Raw genomic sequence first — 23,785 nt, forward strand, 5'->3', positions numbered from 1 at the left:
GGGAAGTTTACAAAGTATGTACCATACATGGTTATCTTATGACAGCATATCTTTGAAAATGCTGCTGTTTGCGTGTTCTTTACGTGTGGATCTTGGGTTATCGACTTTCGAGACAAGCCCCGTCCTCTTCAGCTGATCTACGAGTCCAGGAAGAACCCTATCGGTACCTAATTCGACTCGGACAGCAGCTTCTCCAGTCTGGCCCATAGGCAGATTCTGGAAGAAAGCTTCTTCTCCTCTCACTCCTCCAATGTTCAATATCGCAATCGGCATACCCCGTTCATTAGCCCTTTTCGCAAGTCTCCAGGCAGAATACGTTGCCAGGGAAGTACCCAGGATCAGTAGTCTGCCAGACCCATCGATTGCTTTTTCAGCCGCATCCTTGACGGTTGCCGCTATGCTCTCGCCGAACATCACAACGGCCGGCTTCAATATCCCCGCAGTGCTTGTTGGCTTCCAAGCCCCCTCAGCGTCGACCTCAACTATTGCTTGCGTTCCGTCTCCTGCCACGGGTGGATTCATTAAACAATGAGGGCAAGCCGGGTATCTGAAAGTTGTATATGGAGCTCCTGGTAGATCAACATCCCCGTCGGGGTTCGTCTTCATGCCCTTTGCCCTCCTCTCGTCTGGATTCTCAGTATCAAGTGCCCCCGACTCAATCGCTTTCACCAAGAAAGCAGCCCAAGCTGGGTTCAATCTCGAAAGTGCATCCTGGAACGCCTCTCTCGGCAGATCTTTATGGCAAGTGACACAAGTGAGAGCCCTCAGATACCCATGAAGCTCCAGAGTTGGGAGTTCTGGATGAGCAGCCGAGTGGAAAGAATCCACATTCTGCGTGACCACACTCCTCACGATGCCCAACTCGCCCAGGTTTTTGATCGCATAGTGTGCGAGATTCGGCCTGGCCTTGTGTAGATTCGTCCAGCCCAGAAAGCTGCGTGCCCAATACCTCTTCCTCGCCTCATGACTTGCCAGAAACTCATGATAGTAGATGGGGCGGTAGGTCTTGTTGACCCGGTACGTGCCATTCGTCCCTCGGTAGTCTGCCAGCCCGGATGCGACTGAGATTCCCGCGCCCGTCAGTATCACCGTCGAATTTGGATCGGTCACCCCATCTGGCCGTAGCGAGGGGGATGGCGGGGCAGTCAGGAATCTGGAGAGAGCGGCGATGGCACCCGTGACGGTGTTGGCATTCCGGGGGATAATATTTGGTGGTGGGAGAGGGCCCGTGTAGGGAATCCGCATAAAGGGGGGTTTTATCATCGAGGATCTGGCATCTGGAACGGGTTGGAGAAGGAGGATAGCAGGAGGAGGAGCAGGAGGAGGAGCTTGCGAGGCTTGTGAGGCTTGACAGATGGGGCCCGGTGCTGACTGTGGTGGAGGAGTACCTAGGAGGACGCTTTGGACGCTGTGGGTATTCGCGTCATGACTCGACGTACGGAGTATGCTGGGCGGGCAGGCCGAGCGCGGACAATGCTTAAGTAAGTACTGAAAGGGGACTACAAGTACCGGAGCTTAAGGTACCTGCGGTACTGAGTCGAGTCGAGGATTAGTTTGGATGACGGATTACCTAAATTAGATGGGGTGGAAGACAGGTGGATGTCGCCGGATCCAAAGAGCGGGTTTTCTTTGAAATATGCGGCGGCTAATCGTCACGGTAAGTACTAGCTAGTACTTATTGCTAAGATACCGGTAGCGTTCTGAACCACCTTAAAACTATCCGTCCCATGCCATCCAATCTCTACCTCTTCAACTCATCCCGATTCCCGGCCCTCAAGTCCCTGAGCCACCACAATTCATTTGTTATTGTCAACGTCTCCCGGCAACCTGGCAGAGGCATCGCCAGAGCTAGAGCTAGAGCTAGAGACAAAGTCAGAGCCAGAAAAACCAAATAAACAAACTATTCCTTGCATGTCCGCGTATACATCCACGCGTCCCAGGTCCTCCCCGGCCCTGGATCTCCGGACCCTCTTCAAATGCTGCCCCTTCGCTGTTCCATTGTCGGGCCGCGCTTAAGTTGCGTCACTCTGAGAAGGACACATCGATCACAACACCACCAACAAAAGCATCAGCAATCGCGAGTTCTGCTGACTGCCGCTCTCGATTCACTCTCTTTCAGCTCTAGTTCTACCTCAAGCCTTTGCTCGATACATAAAACCTCTGCGCCCCGGCAATCTTTTTCACAATTCCAACATTTCCTCAACACCACCTCCAACATCCTCCTCCCTCGACACAGAACAATGGCGACGCAGACTCACTCCCACGCGGGGCACTCCCATCACCACCACCACCACCATGACAACACATACTTGATCTCCAAGAACAAGAACGATGCGGGCGTGCGCATCACCAGAGTCGGGCTCTACTCCAACCTGGGCATGGCAATTGCAAAGGGTGTCGGCGGGTACGCCTTCAACTCGCAATCCATGATCGCAGACGCCTGGCACAGCGTCACAGATCTCGCCAGCGATTTCTTGACACTGGCAACTGTGTCTTGGAGCTTGAAACCTCCTACTGCCTTGTTCCCCACTGGGTTTGGAAAAGTAGAGAGTCTGGGCTCGTTGGGCGTCAGTGGGATGCTGTTATTTGGAGGCTGCTTCATGTGTCTGAACAGCTGTGAGATCCTCTATGCACATTTCTTCTTGGATGCACACGCGGCTGCGGAAGCGGCAGCACATGCACACGGTCACAGCCATAGCCATAGCCACGGAGCAGCAGGTCCGAGTATACATGCCGCGTGGCTGGCTGCTGGGACAGTGATCATCAAAGAATGGCTATACCACGCAAGTAAGTATCCGAAATTCGAGACGGAGTTCTCAATGCTAACCTTATCTGCCAGCAATGAAAGTAGCAAAAGAACGCAAATCTTCTGTCCTCGCCTCGAATGCTGTACACCACCGAGTCGATTCTCTCACCGGGATAGTCACCCTCTTCGCTATTTTGGGCGCCAACTTCTTGCACGAGGCCACATGGTTAGATCCCGTCGGTGGTTTGTTGATCTCACTCTTGGTTATTAAGGCTGGTTGGGGAAACACTGTATCGGCTTTATACGAATTGGCAGACAAGGGAATCGACGAAGAGATCAAAGCACCGGTCCGAAAGGCAACCGCGACCGGTCTCGAGACCATTCCGGACGGAGCACAGGTCGAGCTCCGCGAAGTAGAGGGTGTTAAGTCTGGACAAAACTACCTCGTGGACCTCCAGCTTGCAGTACCCAAGTCCTGGACCGTCGAGGAGGTACGGAAGGTTGAGCAGGGCATCAGAGAGGCTGTTGGATCGAAGGTCAAAGGTGTTCGCCGAGTCAAGGTTCGTTTTGTGCCGAAAGAGGACGAGTCCTTAACCCTGTTCGACGAATTCGTCAGCGGCGATGTAGAAAGCCCGGAGACGAAAGATCACGATCATGACCACGACCACGACGATCACGGTCAAGCGCACACAAATGGGAATGGCAAGGAATCGCAATAAATCACACACAAGAACAGTTGTACATAAAAGTTCAGAATTGTGGATTGGCATGGCTACAAACAGGCGTTGTACCAGGCCCAGGAGGGGATTTGCATATCGTGGGAACTTGCAGAAGCAAGATGGCGCCCGGTGCGACTATTGTGTGCGACTAAATTTTGTATACAGGAATGACAGTACTGTATAGATCCATTATCGCTCTCCAATGTTATGATTGTCTTGTTTTTCTACTCCCAATTTCTCAAAATTCCCCACATGCGCAAAGCAGCCCCGAGCGAGTGCTCCAGACCCTTGATTTCAGAAAGACAGATAACGCTGGCCTCGTCTCCTGTCGGACCTTGGCATCGGTAAGACTTTATTTCTTGATCTATTCTTCTACGCCACCAGATCTCCCAGAATTAATCTCGGTAAGTTTTCCTTCCACACCAAGCTTGCAATGAGCTAAATGTCTCTCTACTCCGTATCAGTACGGGAAGCGAGGGACGACGGAGAAAGTAAACAAAGCAGCTAGCTAGCTAGCGTAACTAGCTGACCCCTTGGTCCAGAAACTCGTGGAAAAAGTGCGACGTGCAACAAAAAAGCGACGCCGGCTTTTGCTTGGTCGGTGCGGCTGGTTCACGTCTATTGGTGCGCACGCCTGTCGAAAGTCCAGCCACGAAAGCTACGACAGCCACACTCGGTGCATTCAGGCTAAATGGAAGCTGGTGATTGTCCCTCCTCTACTCAGAAAGCCACCCTTCCAGCTCACCGGATCACTGCGCTTTCCCTTCATGAAATATCTGCCATCTACATCACAGAAGCATCGTTTACATTCGTTGTCGATTACTATAGATCATCGCCATGTCGACTTCAGAAGGACCCCTGTATCTTGGTTTCGACCTCTCGACTCAACAACTCAAAGGTAGGAGGCACACGTGAGGTACTTCTCGAAACTTGAATCTGCTGGCTGATTCTATTACAGCGATTGTCATTACATCCGAACTGAAAGTCCTGTATGAAGCCAAGACGGACTTCGATGCCGATCTCTCAAAATACGGCATCAAGAAAGGTGTCCATGTCAACGAAGCCGAGCGAGAAGTCTACGCGCCCGTAGCCATGTGGCTCGAGGCCTTAGACCTAGTGCTGCAGCGTTTGAAGGAGAAAGAAACGCCTTTTCACAGGATCAAAGGGATTTCCGGTGCTGGCCAGCAGCACGGAAGCGTGTACTGGAGCAAGACTGGGGAGGGACTACTGGGGTCTCTGGATCCGAAGGGCACGTTGGTGGAGCAGCTTGAGAAGGGGGCATTTGTGCATCCGTTCAGTCCGAATTGGCAGGATGGCAGTACGCAGAAGGAGTGTGATTCATTCGATGCGGAGCTGGGCTCTGCGGAGAAGCTTGCGCAAGTCACGGGGAGCAAAGCTCATCACGTAAGTGTTGCTTTCAACTACCATGAACACCTTTTGAAACGAGATATAGCGCTTCACCGGTCCTCAAATCATGCGTATGCACAAAAACCATCCAGAGGTCTACCGAGCCACGTCTCGCATCACTCTGGTGTCATCTTTCTTGTCCTCCATCTTCCTCGGCAAAATCGCCCCTTTCGACATCAGCGACGTCTGCGGCATGAACCTCTGGGACATCAACGCAGGCACCTGGAGTGAGCCCCTGCTCAAACTCGCAGCAGGTGATGACGGCCTCGACTCTCTCAAGCATAAGCTCGGCGACGTCCGCGAAGATGGCGGCGGCAGCATGGGCCCTATCTCCTCTTACTTCGTGCAGCGGTACTCTTTCCCCCCTGACTGCGGCATCGCCCCGTTCACAGGCGACAACCCTTCTACCATCCTCGCTCTCCCATTACGTCCTTTGGACGCCATAGTCTCACTGGGAACATCTACCACGTTCCTCATGTCCACGCCGAAGTACGTGCCAGATCCCGCGTACCACTTCTTCAACCACCCCACCACAGCCGGCCTGTACATGTTCATGCTCTGCTACAAGAACGGTGGACTCGCCCGCGAGAAGATACGCGACGCCCTTCCCAAACCCACAGCCACAGCCACAGCCATATCCCCAGACCCCTGGGCCGCATTCAACGAAGCCGCCCTCGCCACTCCTCCCCTAGGTCAACCATCCCCCTCCGACCCAGCAAAACTCGGCCTCTACTTCCCGCTGCCTGAGATCGTGCCGAACGTGCGAGCAGGCACGTGGCGCTACACCTGCTCGAGCGACGGCTCGAACCTGCAAGAAGCAGAGCAGCCATCATGGAGCAGCGCCGACGACACGCGCGCGATCGTCGAGTCGCAGATCCTGTCCCTTCGCCTGCGCTCCCAGAATCTCGTCCTCCCTCCCGCGGAAGGCCTGCCCCCGCAGCCAGGACGCATCTACCTGGTCGGCGGCGGCTCACTCAATCCGGCCATCGCCCGCATCATCGGAGACGTGCTGGGTGGTGCGGAAGGCGTGTGGAAGCTCGATGTGGGCGGGAACGCGTGCGCGCTGGGCGGCGCGTACAAGGCCGTGTGGGCCATTGAGCGGAAGGAGGGCGAGAGCTTTGAGGAGCTGATTGGGGGGAGATGGAGGGAGAGCGAGGCGGTGGAGAAGGTCGATCTGGGCTATAGAGAGGAGGTTTGGGGGCGGTATAGGGATGTGCTCGGGACGTTTGAGGAGATGGAGGGAAGGGTGTTGGAGGGCGAGGAGAGGAATAGGAGTTAGGATGTTGGAGTTTGGAGGTAGACTAGGGAGGCACGCGCTTGCTCGGCTATCTATTGACTTTTTCTGAGAAAACCGATCTGGAGCTATTCACGAGCGACGGCTTCCAGCCAAGCAGCTGGATGTCTCTAGAAGATCTTGGATTTTCCTGGTCCTTTGTGGATGCAGAGATCTGTGAATAGAGAAACCACCCTCGGGACGCTAAATCTTTGCAAGCTGAATTAGACCACCTCGATTAGAGAGTAGATATTTTGGCCCAGGGAAGTGAAATGCCCTCCCGGAATCTCGTCACTCTTATTCATAGGTTGGTGTAAAGATGGTGATGAAAAGATGCAGCTGATATGAGCAATCACAAATCGAGGTCGCCACGTTTATAAAGAAAATTTTTTGATCAGTATGTACGGAGATCTCCTCAGACCGGGCCGGGGGTGATTCAAAGCAAAGCAAAGCAAAGCAAATGGATAAGAGATTCGCTGATGGGTGCGAAATTCGAATGACCATGCGAATTAAGGCCGGAGAAGTCGACAGAAAGGTGTCGATCAAAGCAGTGTGGCCAGCTAGGCTGTTCTTAAAGCCATGCTGTGGTTCTCGGAGTCGCGTGGCCAGCGAAGATGGATTTCTGAGCTTGTACAGGGCGCTGGCTACGAAACCTGCGGATTTTTTTTAAAAAAAAAAAATATTGCAACCACGCTCTGATAAGGCAGTAAGTAGGCCAGCCAGGTTCTCCAAGCCATGTCCCCAAAGTCACGAGTGAGTGACAATCATGAATCAACCTCCCGCATGATCCTCGATCCCTCCCAGGAAGGCATCCACGCTCCGATGATGCTCGTCCAGCAGATAGTGCTCCTGCTTGTTACCAGTAGTGTACCGCGGCAGCTCCGGACCCGAGTCATAGACGAAGCCATCATGCTTGGCCACGAACAAGACCAGGTCGCCCCCGCCCGCGATGAGTCTGTCCCAGTCGCCCTCGTACAGCCCGCGCGTCGTCCCGTCGTCGTCGTGCGAGAGGAGAGCGGCGGCGCACAGAGGGCCCTGGACGCGCAGGTAGTCGCAGACAAATTCGTAGAGCCGCGAGCCTGGGGCTTGCGCGAATGCTACTGAGGCGCTCTGGGCTGTCATCCAGTTGTCGCGGTGGGCGTAGGCGGCGTAGAGGAGATGCTGTTGGGTTGGGGAGAGCTGGTCAGCGAACGAAGAAGCTTGGATATGAAGAGACCCAGATGAATTCAGTGGTGTACGAGGGAATTGGTTCGAGCTTTGGAGTCTTGTTTCAGAGGGGAGGAAGGAGGGAGGAGGGGTTCTATCGCAGCTAATTTGCTGGATATACGACAGTTTCCACGGGGAAGTTAATGGGTGTAGCACTACGGAACGTTTTTGTGTGTGTGTAAGAGAGAGAGAGAGAGAACGGAGCCTCCATTCTACTTACCATGACTTCGTTGCAGAAAAGTGGGCTGCGGAGACGGTCGCCCAATGCCCATAGCTCTTCGCCGCTGATATCGCACTCCAGCTGGCCGGAATAGAGCCAGGTCAGGAACACCGCGATTGCTTCGGGTCGCTCGAGCGACAGTTTGACCGCGTGCTCCTCGTCTTTCTCATGGCGGCTGCTGTGCGAGCCCGTATAGATGTAAGCCTCGAACACGTTGGAGTAGAATCCCAGCAAGGCCTTGTGGCAGGTGAGCTTGGTTTCGTTCGGACCGACGAGGAGGGTGGCGATCTCGGGGCAGCGAGCCAGGCTGTCCCTCCGCTTCGTCAGTAACGACTCTTCAGTCATTGATTTATTTACCGGGGCATGCTTAACTTACATTTGGTTGACCTCGCCGGTATGCTTGTGGATGCGGTAGCAGCGGTCGCATTCTGATGCGGGATTGCCTCGTACACAATCCATGCAGATGCAGCTGTGTTCTGACATCCTGGCCGGTACCGGCTTGCAGAGGTACTCAATAGTCATGATTCCGAACCAATTTTTTGATCGGCTTGGTGTTGCGAGGAAAGGAGAAGTTGAAGTCGATATCATTAAGATGCCGAGCGGGTCGTTTGTTGACTGCTAAGCGATATGCCAAGACTTAGCTCCCCAGAACCTTTGCAAGCTGGGGTGAATGTCATCGTATATTCTGGAGCATTAGTGGATAGTCACCTTATCTCACTTGGATAATGTGCCTTTATTTGACCATAGAGCAGCTTACCCGTGGCTAACGGTTGTCCCGATAGTTGAGTATCAGAGTAGTACCGTAAAGTCTTCAACACATTGAGCAGATAGTATTGGATTGGTAATTGAGACCTAAATACGGGAAGTTCGAGCATAAATTCATGATATCTATAAGTCTCTTATATTTTCACCGAATAAAGAGGTTTGATTACAGTGCCAAGTCATGCGCAAGTGTTCATTGCATTTTCTCACCACGGTTCTCTGCTTAGTTTCTAATTCACTTCATCCCGAATTCACAAGTTCAATTAATGGCAGGAAAGCACTACTATTTTTCTCTGCCTTTTCCTTGCATGTAAACCTCAGGTGACCGACGGAAGACAAGCAGAATGTAAACATGTTGATTGCCCGGTAAGTTCTTTCCTGTCCGGATGATGATGCCCCACTCTGGAAACCATGATCTCTGGTAATCTCTATCAAAACATACAAAGCATACTAATCTTTTTACCCAAAAGCTCAGTAAATCCATTCACGTGGCCGAGAGCGCGAACTCAAGCTGCTCAACATGACCAACATACGGAGAGTGAAAGTGTCGTCTCGCGTTTAGAAGATCTTAATTTGAAACTGCTATGAACAAAGTTCCGTATTTAAAACTCTTTGAATGGCCAGCATCTGTCACTTTAGGCTACAGTGTACGAGATCCAACTCTAGAATTACAATCTCTGCATATGGTTGGTAATTAGAAGGATTGACTATATAAATCCGTGATTTAATATGCAACATACATTTATCCGCTCACAGGTTCCGCACTCTACCCCGCTAAGCTATGCCACGGTGAGACTCGTTGCAAAGCTACAAAAGAGGGGAACTGAAGCATAAATGTAAACATATAAAAATGTAAAGTTTGAAAAAAATGGAAGCTTATCAAGCTGCCGCAATGACTCAATGATCGGCCATTTTGCCATAAGCAATCTGGAGGTCGAGAGCATAGAAAAGGCCTCCGGGAGCATTTCTGGGGCTTTGTTTACAGACCAGTGCTGGACCACCAGCTGAGTAAGATTATACGGTCCTGTATGGAGGATCCAGGCCCTCGGGTCCAAGGATTTAATCCTTGGATTTCAAACGCTGGACGACTCTCAGCCGAAATATTAAAGTCAAATCCTGAGAGAATTCAGTCAGATGGTGAAAGTTGGGTACGTCCAAGCTGGCTAATCCTGGGTGTTTCTATTCCAATTCCCTTCTCGCTGCCTCTTACATATTCTTGGAGGAGGCTATGATTCTTTACCTGTACGAGGTGTCTCTTACGAACCTTCAGATCTTTCTTATGGCAGAGAGTCTGGAGAGCCGAAATTAAATCATCGATATGCGACGTCTCATCGGAAAGATCTTCTCTTACCGGCGGTTTCGAACCTCCCTTCTCTCTCTTTTCGAACACCACGCCGACTACGATCTATATACTTGACGGGCATATCGACTGAAAAAAAACTAAAAATATTTACCATAGAAAGGGAACGGGTATAAAAGATAAGATGGGAACGGCTTAGTTCGACTAGTCGAAAACACGATATTGCGCTTTTGAAAAAGCGGTCTGCAAATATACCGGCTCTTACATAAAGGCTACGAACGCGAGCCTTTACAGCTTTACGATAACTAAAACGATGTTTATACTTATACGGATGGAGGTTCGCTATAAAGCTATAGGTATTTAATAATCAACGAGAAAAAGCTCGGCGCACATCATTATAAAATTCTTTTAAAAAGTTTATAAAGAGTTTGCGATACCGCGAGATCAACACCTCGATGCTATTTTTAAAAAAAGCTTTCCCTTAAAGTAGTTTTTACTTTCGTTTAAATAATACTTTATATATACTTCCTCTACTTAGCATCGCCGTACCCTATAGGAGGTCCCCAGGGTCCAAGCATTGCGTTTTGGATACCCGTGCGACGTACTACGTAAATCAATACTACTACTACTAATCTTACATATTCTTGGCTTATATAGACCACATCAGCCTTAGCGGCCGTAGCGGGTCGTAGCGGGCCGTAGCGGGTCTTAGCGGGCCGTAGCGGGTCGTAGCGGGTCGGCCCGATCGCTCTCACTGAGCACGACATTAAATTTGCGGATATGAGGCTGCGGCGGCGATGTCAGTCCAGCGGAGGACGTTTCAGCAAGTTCAAGCTACGATGAAGTTAGGATAGTGCTAGTATGCTAACAATCTAGACTTGACCATCTCTCACAAGTAGTCTGTTGAATGGTTTTGTGGTGAAGACTCTGACATTTAACAACTAGTATCCAAGAGCGTAGAACCTATAATGAGTGGCGGCGAGAGGAAGCCCTGCTCGTATACACAAGACAAAATTGAAATCCCGGCATTGAAATAACGGCTAAGGAAAAGGTATGGTGTTCATCCCAAGTGGGACTCTATCAAGTCCAAGCTGCACATGCCTTCACTAATCTCAGCGTCGACTGTGGCCGCATCTGCTCCCAGCTACTCGCATCCATTATCATTCACATCCCCGAAAATTGAAATACCCGAGATGTCTATGACTTCGTCGCCGAACGTGAGCAATGTAATAGTGAGGGAACCGATGTTGACCGTTGCAGTGGCAGGACTAGTTACCGACCGGTCGACGGCCCTCGCGCGGACTATAGCTTCGGGGGTGCACTACGGCGGGATTCAACATCAGTATTGCGGTTACAGTTCGTGTATCAGATTGTATCAAATGACTGGATGAAGGTCTCACGGTCGGCTCAATGAGGCTTGAAGAAGCCCGAGACGATCTCGGAGAGGGAAGGAAGTCCCGGAGGGCACTCACGTTGAAGCTGCCATCATTGACAGTCCCAAAAAGGGAGATATTCGATATATCGATAACTTCGTCATTGAATGTAGCCAAAGTGAGGTTGGTTTCTCGGATGTTAAGGGTTGAAATAGGCAGGCCGAGGATGTCGGAGAGGGTGCCGGGGGACTGTCGCTTCATGTTGTCGAGGGCGGGCTGGAATTGTCTTGTTGTGGTCGTGACCAGTGCTGAGGCACATGGTGTAAGAGAGAGGGCGATAGCGAGGATGCGGTGGATTGGGATGTATATCTTGGATAACATTGTATATGATCGTGGTTGACTTTGGGTTGCTGGTGTTTTTCAAGCGTTTGAAAGCGGTCTTGACTCTGAAGAGAATGTCTTGAGGACTGGAGAGAAATGGTCTGAGGACTGATACAACCATCCTCAGAGCTGGACGGGAAGGTGTGATATATACCTCGTCCGTGTCAGTCCTGCCATTTCAAACTTGATTCTCCTATGTACTTACCGAGGTCAACAGTTCGAACGGAGACTATCAGAAAAGCTCAGTTCATTCCTAACTGAGCGATTCCAAGATTGAATATATTGTGTTATCAACCTTCAAGCGAGTTGTTGACCAGTAGTATTGCAACCAAAGTGCACTAGTTTTCTCGGTCTCCCTGATAACGTCTACGAAGATGCACCTCTTTAGACTGTCCAAGAACCAGCTGCTTGGCTCCTTGGATTGATATAAAGCACAAATGCACTTGCGAAAGACGGCACTGACTCGGCCCAAGATCTCGTGGGCAATGAGGGCTTGGGGTCAAAACAATTTGCTCCAAGGCTTTCCCAACCTGAGCAAGGACTCCACAGATGTACGGCTACGCGCGATGAGCGCATATCTGGACCCATCCCATCAAGTTGTGGGCTCAAATTTACGTACGAAATACAAATTACGTCCAGAGTGGACCTACTTAGAAATGTTAGCCAATGCCTTTGATGGTAAGATTTGTGAGTAACTCATAGCGCTCTCTTAACTTTGAACTTTGAATATGCTCCAATGATACGGGGTTGCTTTCAAACATCGATTCGAACGAGATCTGAAGCGGAAAGACTGATACCGAATCTGACTTCGTATAGCAGTTGCTGGTTACGCATGCTTAGTTCGACCGCCCCTTGGTCTTGAAAATGGAAACACTAGCCCCAATACAACCCTCACAACTGAGGCGGTGCCAGTGTTACAATGGAAGTGTTTATCTTCAAACTCGATTGCTTGGGAAAGAAGAGGGGTGGAGCTTGTGAGTTTTGGCTGACAGGCGCCCTTGAGCTTTGATTGGTGTGATGACAGCTAGCTAGCAAGCTTCTTGATCTGGAGCAGCTGAGAGTAGCTTGCTAAGAAGAAGTCAGCTGTCAGAAAAATGAGCTAAGCTCAAAGAAGCCTAACGCTCCTGATTGGGGCCATTCTGAATATATGAAGTGTGGCCAGGGATGGCGGGTGGGGGAATTGACTTCCAAGCAATCGATCGCTGCTGAGGACTCCCAGCTCTGGGAAAGTACTACTGCAATATAGCCCAATCTGACCAAAGGCCTTTATCCTGTATATTACTGACAGCCTTTCAAGGCACTGAAGGTCGTAGCCCGCGTCCTCCGTTGAGAGTATAAACACAAACATTTTATGAGTGAATGGTGGAGCTAAGCGAATCGACTCGATTCCCCTTAATATTAGGTGGGACGGCGTCTGGTCCACAACCTCAAGTCACCAGACCTCTACAACAAAGATTTTTGCGAGCTTACCCTCCTTCCCTTACCTTTTAGCTAGTTTTTTAGTTAGTTAGTTTGTTTGCCCTTGACTCAAGGGTCAAGGTGCGTAGCTGAGGGCGAAGCTTGGCCTCGATTTTCTACTGGTTCTCTCTCAGGGCTGCCTTTTCATGGCGAATATGTTATTTTGGACCAGCAAGCAGCTGGCCAGATCAGAGAAAACACTTGATAAGCAAAGCCCAAAGCGTCTCTACCAATATAGAGAGCCGTTCTCTACTCCGAGTTCCCCTTTGTTGTGACCGTGATATTTGTGACAGGAGGAACGATAAATGCATGATCAGGACCTGTCTCTTGAGTCGGAGTATACAGATCAATCAGCAACAATACCAAACACCACGGGTAACGTTTCTTAGGCCCCAAGAATATCGGTTAAGATGCCGAGCTTAGTCACTGACTCCTTTCCGGTTCTTCTTTGCCCCGAAAGTTTCAATAGTCGCTTGCATTGACTGCTAGGTAATCCTCTTTAAGGCTGTGCTCTGTTTCTACTGAAATGTACTACTGTCTGCAGTAGGGTAAACCGTAAGATTTAACCGGAGTTAAGAATCCATCAATTTGTGAACTTCAATGGAGATTGGGGGAAGAGGGCGCTCCTTCGCAAAGAAGACTTATTAGTAAACCCATAACCTAAGTTACAAGATATTACATGAATTAATAATCTCCTACAGACTTCGGCTACCTAGCTGAACGCTGCACCAAGCTTCCATTAAATATCTTGCAAATATCGCAACTTCGATCAAACAGCTGTGAGCGGCCGTCGAAGATCGGTTGGTTATAAACAAACCGGCGGCCGAATGGGCTGTAAAAGTCTCTCTCAAAAATATTAATCCTGGATCGTATCTTTGTTCACGGAGCTTAGTTATATCACTTAATCGAGCTTCATGTGTTCGTAAGTGTATACGGTAACGCAAGACACAGGGTACTCTCTACAGGATCAAATGGACCGAGGGCCTTACGGAAGTACAGCGGTTAAATTTGTTTTGTCAAAGCGGTGGCCAAAGGGGGCAGCAGGAGGGGGAGACAGTGTATCTCGATTTATAGTTTACAGTAATGTAGTTACCCGTAAAGCAGAAGTGGATTGATTATAAGAGCCGGAACCGGGGCACGCTAAGATGATTAAGCTTTAAGCATGAGTGCTCCGCCCCTGTTCCACTTATAGCAAGACAAGTCATGATCTACAAATTTGCAAAGTGACTTAGTACCAATCTAAGCGCCGTTACCTTAAAGAACGGATACAGAAGTCGCGTACAATTAAGCGAGCCTCGCTCGCTACACTCGGCAAAACAATCAACCATAATAAAAATAAATGCAAAGAGATGCAAAACTCAGGCGGGCGCTAGGAGCGCCCGGCTCAAAACCTAGTTGAATGGGCTTTAGATGGAGGGTGAAGTTCCGAAATGGCATGCAACCGGCGGACTGGCGATGGCTGAGCGGCGCAAACTGGCCTTATGAGCGGCATACCTCAGCCATCGCCCCTCCGCGTCCGCCGGTTGATGAAAAAGGGCCAAGAGCTCGCTTATATAAAGCAGCTATAATTCTTTCCGGCGGTCCGGCGGGAACAAAGACCCCTTCTGCTTACTTACGGAGGTACCTCCTGTAGGGTCGATTATTTCCCATGCCTCAACCCACTTTTTGAGTGGGCCCGCCCAGCCAAATATACTCGCTGCTTTATACAGGAAAAATTTTTCAGTAATGCCGCTTATACTAGAATTATTTTCTAAAGTTCTCGATTGTAATTTTAAAGCTATTCACATTTACAATTTTTTTAAAAAAAAAATTAATAGAAATAAATAAATACAATTCTATCGATATGTGTTTTTAATTACAAATATTAGCTTAAGAATCAATTCTAAAAGATACGCTATCCGCGCAACCAACGGTCTTGTATAATGAACACGATTAAAGCATATATGTTTTCTCTATTATATCGATACCGTAGCTTCCTTAGTTCGAACGTCGTGGTTGCAACGAGCGCGCCATTTGCATATATCGTTAAAGTAGTATACCTATCTCACACAAGTCTTCTCGTTATTCGGACACTTAAGCTCTTATCGCTCGTTACTACGTCTTTAAAAGCTTTCAGATTGTAAAATACATCGCCTTGCTAAATTGAAACAGGTTTCTCTTAAGAATCTTTGAGAAATAAATCTATATCTATATTAGAATCGAGTATACCGAAGCCGAGGTCGTTAAATGTAGCGTCAAGCAGCGAGTAGATTTGGCTGGGCGGGCCCACTCAAAAAGTGGGTTGAGGCATGGGAAATAATCGACCCCTCCTGTAGCCACTATACCATTTGATATCAATGCCTTACTGTACAATGATACGTCCTACGGACCAGTTGAAATTTGTAAAAGTATAACTTCGGGTCCAGAGGCCCATGTATGCGGTTTCTTAGTGTATACTAGTAACTTGTCGAAGTACCGGACATAATCCCTACCGCCCAGACAATCCCACGGCTGGTCTCCGTTTTAAAGTTAAGGAATCAGACATTACTGTACTTACTACGTACTTACGTAGTAGTACAACTAGTCTACGGAGTAAGAATTGAAGGACGCAAGGCATTAGGGATTTACTCCATACGGAGTAAGACAGAGGGGAGTGCGGGGATCCGGCCAGCTATCAGACTTTTGATGCCCGACTGCTACGGAAGTCCAATGCTAGTATTAATATCTGCAGACGGCAACAATTAATATATAACAATATAAATGTTTCCCGCTTGCCATCACATCCTCTTCACTTTGGGATTCTTCTTTCCAAGTATCTCCACCAAATTCTGCGCCCATCGCACTGTCTTTCTCGGACTTATCCTCCTTATCGGCTCCAGGCTCGGAATCGAGTCATGTTCAATCGCCTTTTCCAAAACAAGCACGTCATGTGCAGCCTCGATGACCCTCACGTCGTATTCTGGCTCCCAACCGGCGTTTGTATCTACCTTTACAATATCGAAAAGCGTATGGGAGGCAGCCATGAGTCGGTCGTCGAGGCCGCTTCCGTGTTCTGCGAACTCTGAAGCATCAGCACCAATATTGGTGTACAGTGCCACGGTCTTGGTATCCTCCATATCCGGCGTTGTATGCAGCAATTCCCTTGACAAGATCTTGGTATACTCTTCTCTTCCAGGACCTGCACCACCACCCCTTCCTGCCTGCTCGACTAGCTTTCTCGCAGCCCTCAGGAGATATTGATCGATCCCTGCTCGGTCGAAACTTCTCAAAATTGAAGCGCAGAAAGCCCTCAGGCTCCTCGCGAGGACCTCGACCCGCTCATCCCCAAACTCTCCCGGAAAAGTTTCCAAGTCGAGATACTCGCTGTCGTCACCTCGTACGTCCTCATGATCCTCTTCGATCCAGCTGCCGGGCACAGGAAGATGTTTCTGCTCGTCTATTGGAGGGTCCCCTCTTTCCTTGAACTTGCCTTTGGCCAGAGTAACAATCATTCCGGCATTCATCAGAACATTCTCGTCCAGCATCTTGCCGTTAGAAATGTGGTAGCGGTAGACCGACAGCTCCTGAGATAGGTGAGCCGACCACCTATTGAAGTCCCGGTCCAACGTCTTCGAATCCCCAATCCACTGCTGCTCCTCGAACGAAACCTCGGCCTCTGGGCTCGCAGGCAGTGGCGGCAGCAAAGTAAGCTCGCATTCTTCTCCGCAGGACCATTGCTCTCCTGGATCCTTCTGATTCTCGAAAGTCTTCGATTCCTCACGCTTATCATCCCTATGTAGCATCGCCACCATCGCCTCCTGCGCCGTCTCATCCATTGCTACATCCCCATAAGTCGCCAGCGCCTGTCGATACTCCCTCACCGCATGCAACACATCGTCGATGAGCCACTCTCGCGGCGTCGGATACAGAGTCCTGACCTCGGCTTCCTCGGGCACCTCCTCAGTAATATCGCATTCCATCCACCTCATCATCCTGCCCAGCTCGTCCAAAATCCTCCAGCCAACGTTCTCCCAGGCTTGTAGATCGTCTTCGTACAGCTGTAGGGTCTGCACGACTTTCGGTCCGGTGCCATATTTGAGATAGTCGACTACGGCATCGGAATCCATGAGCGTGCCCGTCGCAGACTTCTCACCCTCATCGACCTTTCCTACTTCCGCCTGCAAAGCGTCCAATTTCCCATCCCTGTCAACACCAGCCAGCCGCGCTTCTTGCCCCTTGGTCCACCATTCCGTGAGGTTGCCATATTCTTCTCTTCTGAACCATAATTGTGGGCCCTCCTCCATGACACATTGAGGCCTCTCAGCTTCGTCGAAGTTGTCGTGGACGCAATCCATAAGTTCCTTCAGGTAGGTGTCTATCTCGGTCGCTCTTCTGATATCACCCTTTTCCGTGTAGCTCTTGACTGCAGTGGCCATACTTTCGAGACCTTTGAGGCAGACGAGGTGTTTCTCCATGTCAGCGTATAAGTCTCGAGGCGGCCAAAAAATGAAAAAGCGAGTAGAAAAATGCGCAGCTGGCGAACTGCTAGGCATACATGAAACTCCACGAGATCAGAAGTGCTCGTGATTGGAGCTTAAATGTTGCTGCTTGAAATGCAAGTGGATCGAAGATGCCCGTCATTCCCGTCTATGATTCACACGAGGGAAATTCGAAGTATAAGGCGCAATCATATGAATGATACAACTCCTCTTTATGACTCAAAATACAAATATCGTGTCACTCTCCATGTTGTGCGGACCATTGAGACTGTCTAAACAACACATAACCACCTCTCGATAGCGGTAGGCAAAAATTCATGATCCACTATATTTTGCAGGAGTACGCTTTACAGGCATTTCTCCCACCAATCTAGGTCACAAGAAATGTAACTTCAAGTACGTAGTCGTAGCATCCATCATAAATAGTCGTCTCGCTGAGACGCTACATCAATCTGGAGAAGAATATTCACTCATCTCTAATAGCATCGAGAGAAAGCCATCCAGTTAAATCCCAGCCGACCCGATTAGACAGAAGTCAATAATCGATAAATGAAGTTCTCGCTCCGCGTCAGAACTTAAGCGAGCCGAGAAAAGGGGGCAGAAGCTGCATGACGAAATCAAGGTACCCTCGGTCGTTGGCTAAAGCTCGCTTAGCGATCAATACCAGCTAGCGAGCTAGCCGTACTCACTTTTCACGAGCGTATCAAGCATATACATATGCAATATATATACACGAACTCATTCTAACCTTGTGGCCTCCAAAATCAATGATTGTTACGGCTGTCAAAGGCAGTATTGTATTGAGTTGCTACCTAAGAGTACGCTCTGTAATGAGAAAGAAAGATGAAAAGGAAAGAAAGAGAATAAGTGCGAGACGAGAGAAGAGGTCTTATAGGCTGTCTTGCCAAGACGGGAGCCTAAGGTCACGAGGTAACGTGTAGCCTATACGCGTATGGTCACGTGACCTCTGTGCGACCCAGCGCCATTACTACCGTAACAATGATATCTTCCTGAGGTCCTCACAGAGGTACAGCGGCGAAGTGTTGTAACCCTTGCTACTCCACAGCCACCATTCTAACCTAATTGAGCAATGACCTGACCTTAAGCACGGAACCTTATAAGTAGAAATCTCGAAAAGCCTTACGGAGTAATAGTACTTTACTTTGTATTAAGGTCAGGTTATTGCTCAATTAGGTTAGAATGGTGGCTGTGGAGTCGCAAGGGCTACAACACTTCACCGTTGTACTACGTACGTACTACGTACCTCTGTGTACTCAATTGAAAGCCTTAAAAGTTAATCTTGACCAAGTTCACGGGGGCTTAGATTTCCCAAGGAAGATCTGAACCAAGTATAGTACGTAGTACGTTGTACTACGTACGTAGTTGTACTCTCCCCCCATGAATACATGTCGAAAGTATAATTTTGCAAGGGATCTTACCAGGTCTTAAACCGATCAAAACTTACCGTTGTAGTATAAGGATTCATTCAGCCTTGAAAAGTATCTTTGAGCCAGTATTCAGTCTGTGCAATGGAGTTGACAGGGCTTTAAGCCGTTCAGAAATCACCGCTCTACGATTTATGGAGCTAAACTAGGTCCGACATTTATTCGTGGGGGAGGGGGGGGGGGGGGGGGGGGTAGTACAACGTCATAGGCGTAATTGTTACACTCTTGAGGGTAGGATAACCAGGGGGTTTGGAGTGGAGATTTAAACTTTTGAGGCACCCTCAGGCTGTAGCAATTCGGTGGGGGGTAGTGGCAAGTTCTCTTATCTCAATGGTACTTATCAAGTCGGGGAAAGAATCGCCTTGGCCGTCACAAGTTAACTTGCTTTTCATCAAAGTCACGTTAAAAAGTAGTCGGATGTAGATCTGCTATAACGGCTAGAGCTGCTACGAGGGTCGCGTTTGCTTTCCCTATGGCGATCTCTCGTGGAGCTCTTGCGCCCTTTTCTTATCTGCTGCAGCCTTGTCCACCAAGATTCTTAGTTCGGTAGCTTCCTTTGGCATTGTTAGAGGCTGACATGGGTAGTCGCTCGTCTATGTGATTTGGGGTCTCTATAACTTGATAGTAGGAGAGATAGGGCTCTTGGCTCTTAATGGGGTTTGCTAGGTTGGTTATCGAATTGTTTAAGGGATCATTTTGACGAGTTGTTTGAAGAGTCGTCGTCGTAAGAATAGTCGTGCATTGTTTCCAAGTAGAGGGGATAAGTGTGAGTACGTGTTGAAGCGATCGATTGTTGATACGTCCGTTTGGTGCTCGGACAAGATCCTCTTGTAAGATCAGGAAGAGTCTAGGGTAGCAGAGAAGTGCTTCTTGACTGGCTGGAAGGCGTAGCGTAGCTTTAAAATAGAGGGCGATGAAAGGGAAGGGCAAGAGAGGCGTTTTAGATGCCCGATACTAACGCATTCGTTTGGTTGGTCACGGAAAAGGAAAATGAAAAAGAAAAAAATGGAAAAGAAAAAATGAAAAAGAAAAAAATGAAAAAGAAAAGAAAGAAAAATAAAAAAATGAAAATAAAAAAATGAAAAAGAAAAGAATGAAAAAGAAAAGAATGAAAAAGAAAAAAATGAAAAGAAAAAAATGAAAATAAAAAAAATGAAAAAGAAAAGAATGAAAAAGAAAAAAAGAAAGAAAAGAAAAAACCCTTCCAAGCAATCGATCGACGCTAAAATCTCCTAGCTTTACGAGATTACCATTTTCATACAGCCCAATCCGACCTGACCAAAGGCCTTTCTTCATCTTGTATCCTACCGACAGTCTCTCAAAGCATTGAAGGTCATAGCCCGCTTACTCCTACGAGGGCAAAAACACCAACATGTATATGTACAAATACACAAACTCCCCTCCCCTTTTTACTAGAACATACAGAACCAGCCAGCCAGCCAGCAGCCACTGCACAGATGCTAGAATTACCTACTTAACCTACCTACCTACCTATCCTATCCTCCCATCAATTTCATAGCTGAAGTCATCATATCAGAGCAAATCAAATGAAGTGAATATAAAGAGAGACTTATATCCGATCAGATCGTAGCAAACAGCATATACGACGTAGCCACGTACGACGCGGCATTAGCCACGGAAGAGGAATGGATGCCTCAGTCTTTCTGCTGATTGAGGCCTTATATAGATATAGATATAGATATAGATATGCATAGGGTATAGGATATATGGCATAATCATTATCATTATTTTAAACAGGCGCCTGTTATCTACATGCAAATCGACCTCCGGCCCCTCGCAAGCATCAAATACAATACCCAGCAAGAAGAAAAGCTCTATTCCGTAACCGGGCAGTGGTCATAGTACCCATCAACATTATTCCCCCACCACTTGGGGAACGGTTTGGCGACGCCCCCGGCGCCGAACACGGCAAAGGACAGGATGAACAGCGCAAACAGGCTCGCGCCGTCCCACGCGCCGGTAACCAGGTACGAGTAGTCCCGGAACCAGCGCGGGCGGTAGTTCCGCAGGTAGAACTGGACGAAGAAGCCGGCGAGCACCTGCGAGAAGATGACGCACGTCTGGGACGCGTTGTACGGGATGAACCCGGAGTACTGGATGAACTGCGGGAAGTTGATCTCGTCCAGCGAGAACGAGCCGACCCGGGGCCGGAAGTAGACGACGACGCGGTGGACGGCCACGACGCCGGCACCGATGGCCATGCCGATGGGGACCATGTTGTACTGGGTGCCGCTCTTGTACAGGTACTTGGCCAGAGCCCACGTGGTGGCGTTGGTGTTGTAGGATTGGGCGTGTGCGCCGGACCAAGAGGCAGAACCGTTGGTATTGGCAAGTTCCTCCTGGCGCCCTCTGACGATGGAAGTCATGACAGCGTAGTTGACGAAACCACCGAGGATGGTCCCGTAGCATTGGGTCAGGAACATGGTACGGGGAGCGATCTTGAGGTACTCGCCCATCTTCAAATCGTTGCAAAGAACAACGCAGTTGTTGATGACGTTGTGGGAGAAGGCGGCGAAGTACATATTTCCCACGGGCTTACCGGGGATCATGAGACCAGCCAACATCTTGGAGAAGTTGTTCGTAGCGATTCCGTTTCCGAAACGTGAGTAAAGGATGCAGGAGAAAGGAGCGATGATGATGCCTGTGATTAGGGCGACAATGTAGCCCCAGGCCGGAAGGGTGACATCTTGTGTAAGAACGACGATGAGACCAAGGACGAAAGAGATCACAAGGACGAGGGCGTACCACCACCACGGGGTCTCCTTGTAGTGCTTGGCCATATGGGCGTGGTGGATGTCGTTATACTCTCCCTTGCGGGCACTCTTGTAGGAATTCTTGATATCACCACCCCAGAAGAGAATGCAGTGGGCAACCAAAGCACCGATCTATTAAGGATTAGTCGTAGGTCAACAAGCAGCGATTTTAAGAGGCTTACAGCAGCATTGGCCATAAGCATGGCATACGCGAAAGTTCCAGTGATTATCGGTGAGCCATACTGCTCCAAAGCAGCCTCATCGAGGACGCCCCCAACAAAGACCTTGGTCAGAGGGTATTTCGAGCCATCTTCGGCGAGAAGACGCGTGGACATGAACGGCAGGGACTTCGAATTCCAACCGTTGCCGTAGTAAATAGCCAGCATGGCAATGATGCAGACACCATATCCCATAGCAGCGTTCAGTTGAAGCTTTAGTGGAAGCGAGCTGTTGAACGAGGTGATGTATTGCCAGTCAAACGAGACGGAGAATAGACCCAGTCCTTCGTTATTGAGCGATCCTCCAAACAAATTCGTGAGGACCTTTGCCTTGCTGCCGGTAGCGTTCATGGCCGCGAGGCACGGGATAGAGACAGAGTTCAACCACGGGAAGATGTATGCGGGGAAGAACTCGTAGATAAACATGGAGCCAAAAGCATACCAGAAGAATCTCATGGGCTTGGAGCTCTTCACCTCTTGCCAGTGAAGACCCTGGAGAGTCTTGACGGTAGGGAGGGTAGACCAGTAGACGGCATCAACGTGCCACACGCAAATAGGACGGAGCATACCGGCGACACCGTAACCAAACAATCCAATGGAAATGACGGTGAGAATGACAGTAGTAGCGCTTAATGGCAGGCTATAAAAGATGTCTTGAGCGGCGAATACCTGGATACTGGCAGCCGCGTTGGACGCAGAGGTAGCAGTGATCGAGCAGATCGCGTGCTCTTTCAAGTTCCATGGCCCGTGGTTAAGGAATGAAACGACAGTGATCCACCTAGGTGGGTTTCCCACGCCTCCCTTTGCTCGCCACCGAGCTTCGAGATGGTCTCCACGGGGAAGAAGTTTTGCCCAAGCATTACCAACGAAGTATGCAATCAGAACGATGAAAGTTCCCTGAATAGTGACCGAAGTGGGTTTGAACTACAGCATATCAGTATGGGATGGAATGACTTAGGGCTGGATCTGTAGTGTCCCAGCAAATACAACTAACCGCGTAGATCTGGTACATGGTTGCCTGGAAACCGGACAGGAGCGTAGCCAAAAAGATGGATCGGAAGGTCAAGGCCGACTCGTGATCGTCACGGAGAGGAAGAAGGTATTTGGCGGCATCTCTGCCAGTAATGATGATGTGATCCTTGTCGTCGCTATCCTTGATTGAATCATCGTCCACAGCGACTTCTCCTGTCGCAAGAATTTCCTTCTCCACCCCGGAGTCAGTGATTGAATGTTTCTTCTCGTTTATAGCGAGGATTTCCTTGTGGGTCGGGATCTCAGAGACGTTGCCCATGGCGGGGTTGAGGCCATCGGACATGATCGAGTTCGGTTCTGGAGTCGACATGTTTGGCGAATGGTAGCAGTCATGTGGTTGATGGATAGAGAGACAGTCTCAGCATTGAGACCATGGGGGAAAAGCGGTATTTATAGTTATAGGATTTAGGATATCTTTCGCTGCCGTGATTCGCAAGTGTGGGTACTGTTTTTGCAACCCGAGGAGGCCCTTGCTCTTCTCGGGCAGATCATTACATGAGGAAGGTGGGGGAGAGGGAAGGGGGGGGGGGAAGGGGGGGGGAGCCAGACCTGGGACTCTAGGGCTCGCAGAAAATAATCGTACCGGCTGTACCTCTCTCTGTACCTACGGATTAGTACCTACTCGCATCTCATGTAGCACTAGCACTTGCAACACCTGAGACACACCCACAACCCAACACCCAACACCCAACACCTTTCTCTCCTGGCTGGCAAGTCGACATGATCGCGACGAAGTGTATGATGCAATCAACAACCAACGGGCAGTACATGATAAGTTCGTGGTGAGCAGAGAAGGGCGGGCTTGGAGGACGACAAACAGAGATCCAAACTCCGGCGGTCAATTGCTTGCGTCTTGCCAGGATATGGGGATATGCCCCGGGGCACATACGCAGCCAAGCGATCGTGAAACCAACGAAGAAGCACGAACAAGCGCCGAGTCGCGTTGGCTGAGCTTGAACCTGCCCTACACAAGTGTAGTACACAAGTGTAGGCAGGCTGAAGCTGTACTCTATG

General features: G+C 49.4%; 7 protein-coding genes across 7 annotated transcripts; 2 read left to right on the forward strand and 5 right to left on the reverse strand.

Moving 5' to 3' along the window:
* Positions 1-36: 36 nt before the first annotated feature.
* On the reverse strand, positions 37-1,263 carry L3040_007265 (uncharacterized protein; the record flags this gene model as incomplete). The annotated part of the gene is made up of 1 exon (XM_007290218.2): positions 37-1,263. One exon carries the CDS (start codon positions 1,261-1,263, stop codon positions 37-39), a length of 1,227 nt encoding a protein of 408 aa, XP_007290280.2.
* A 977-nt stretch (positions 1,264-2,240) lies between these two features.
* L3040_007266 (uncharacterized protein) lies at positions 2,241-3,465 on the forward strand (the record flags this gene model as incomplete). The annotated part of the gene is made up of 2 exons (XM_007290219.2): positions 2,241-2,787; positions 2,840-3,465. The coding sequence occupies 2 exons, from the start codon at positions 2,241-2,243 to the stop codon at positions 3,463-3,465; spliced, it is 1,173 nt and encodes a 390-aa protein (XP_007290281.2).
* An 837-nt stretch (positions 3,466-4,302) lies between these two features.
* L3040_007267 (uncharacterized protein) lies at positions 4,303-6,151 on the forward strand (the record flags this gene model as incomplete). The annotated part of the gene is made up of 3 exons (XM_007290220.2): positions 4,303-4,363; positions 4,424-4,869; positions 4,919-6,151. The coding sequence occupies 3 exons, from the start codon at positions 4,303-4,305 to the stop codon at positions 6,149-6,151; spliced, it is 1,740 nt and encodes a 579-aa protein (XP_007290282.2).
* A 765-nt stretch (positions 6,152-6,916) lies between these two features.
* L3040_007268 (uncharacterized protein) lies at positions 6,917-8,159 on the reverse strand (the record flags this gene model as incomplete). The annotated part of the gene is made up of 3 exons (XM_066156209.1): positions 6,917-7,306; positions 7,572-7,878; positions 7,948-8,159. 3 exons carry the CDS (start codon positions 8,157-8,159, stop codon positions 6,917-6,919), a joined length of 909 nt encoding a protein of 302 aa, XP_066011013.1.
* Positions 8,160-10,777: 2,618 nt separating this feature from the next.
* On the reverse strand, positions 10,778-11,387 carry L3040_007269 (uncharacterized protein; the record flags this gene model as incomplete). The annotated part of the gene is made up of 2 exons (XM_007290222.1): positions 10,778-10,954; positions 11,106-11,387. 2 exons carry the CDS (start codon positions 11,385-11,387, stop codon positions 10,778-10,780), a joined length of 459 nt encoding a protein of 152 aa, XP_007290284.1.
* A 4,214-nt stretch (positions 11,388-15,601) lies between these two features.
* On the reverse strand, positions 15,602-17,278 carry L3040_007270 (uncharacterized protein; the record flags this gene model as incomplete). The annotated part of the gene is made up of 1 exon (XM_007290223.2): positions 15,602-17,278. The coding sequence occupies one exon, from the start codon at positions 17,276-17,278 to the stop codon at positions 15,602-15,604; it is 1,677 nt and encodes a 558-aa protein (XP_007290285.2).
* A 3,304-nt stretch (positions 17,279-20,582) lies between these two features.
* Positions 20,583-23,081, reverse strand: L3040_007271 (uncharacterized protein; the record flags this gene model as incomplete). The annotated part of the gene is made up of 3 exons (XM_007290224.1): positions 20,583-21,653; positions 21,704-22,663; positions 22,734-23,081. The coding sequence occupies 3 exons, from the start codon at positions 23,079-23,081 to the stop codon at positions 20,583-20,585; spliced, it is 2,379 nt and encodes a 792-aa protein (XP_007290286.1).
* Positions 23,082-23,785: the final 704 nt, after the last annotated feature.

The sequence above is a fragment of the Drepanopeziza brunnea genome, assembly GCF_022702325.1.
Source record: "Drepanopeziza brunnea f. sp. 'multigermtubi' strain 214-2 chromosome Unknown ctg12, whole genome shotgun sequence".
Taxonomy (NCBI): domain Eukaryota; kingdom Fungi; phylum Ascomycota; class Leotiomycetes; order Helotiales; family Drepanopezizaceae; genus Drepanopeziza; species Drepanopeziza brunnea.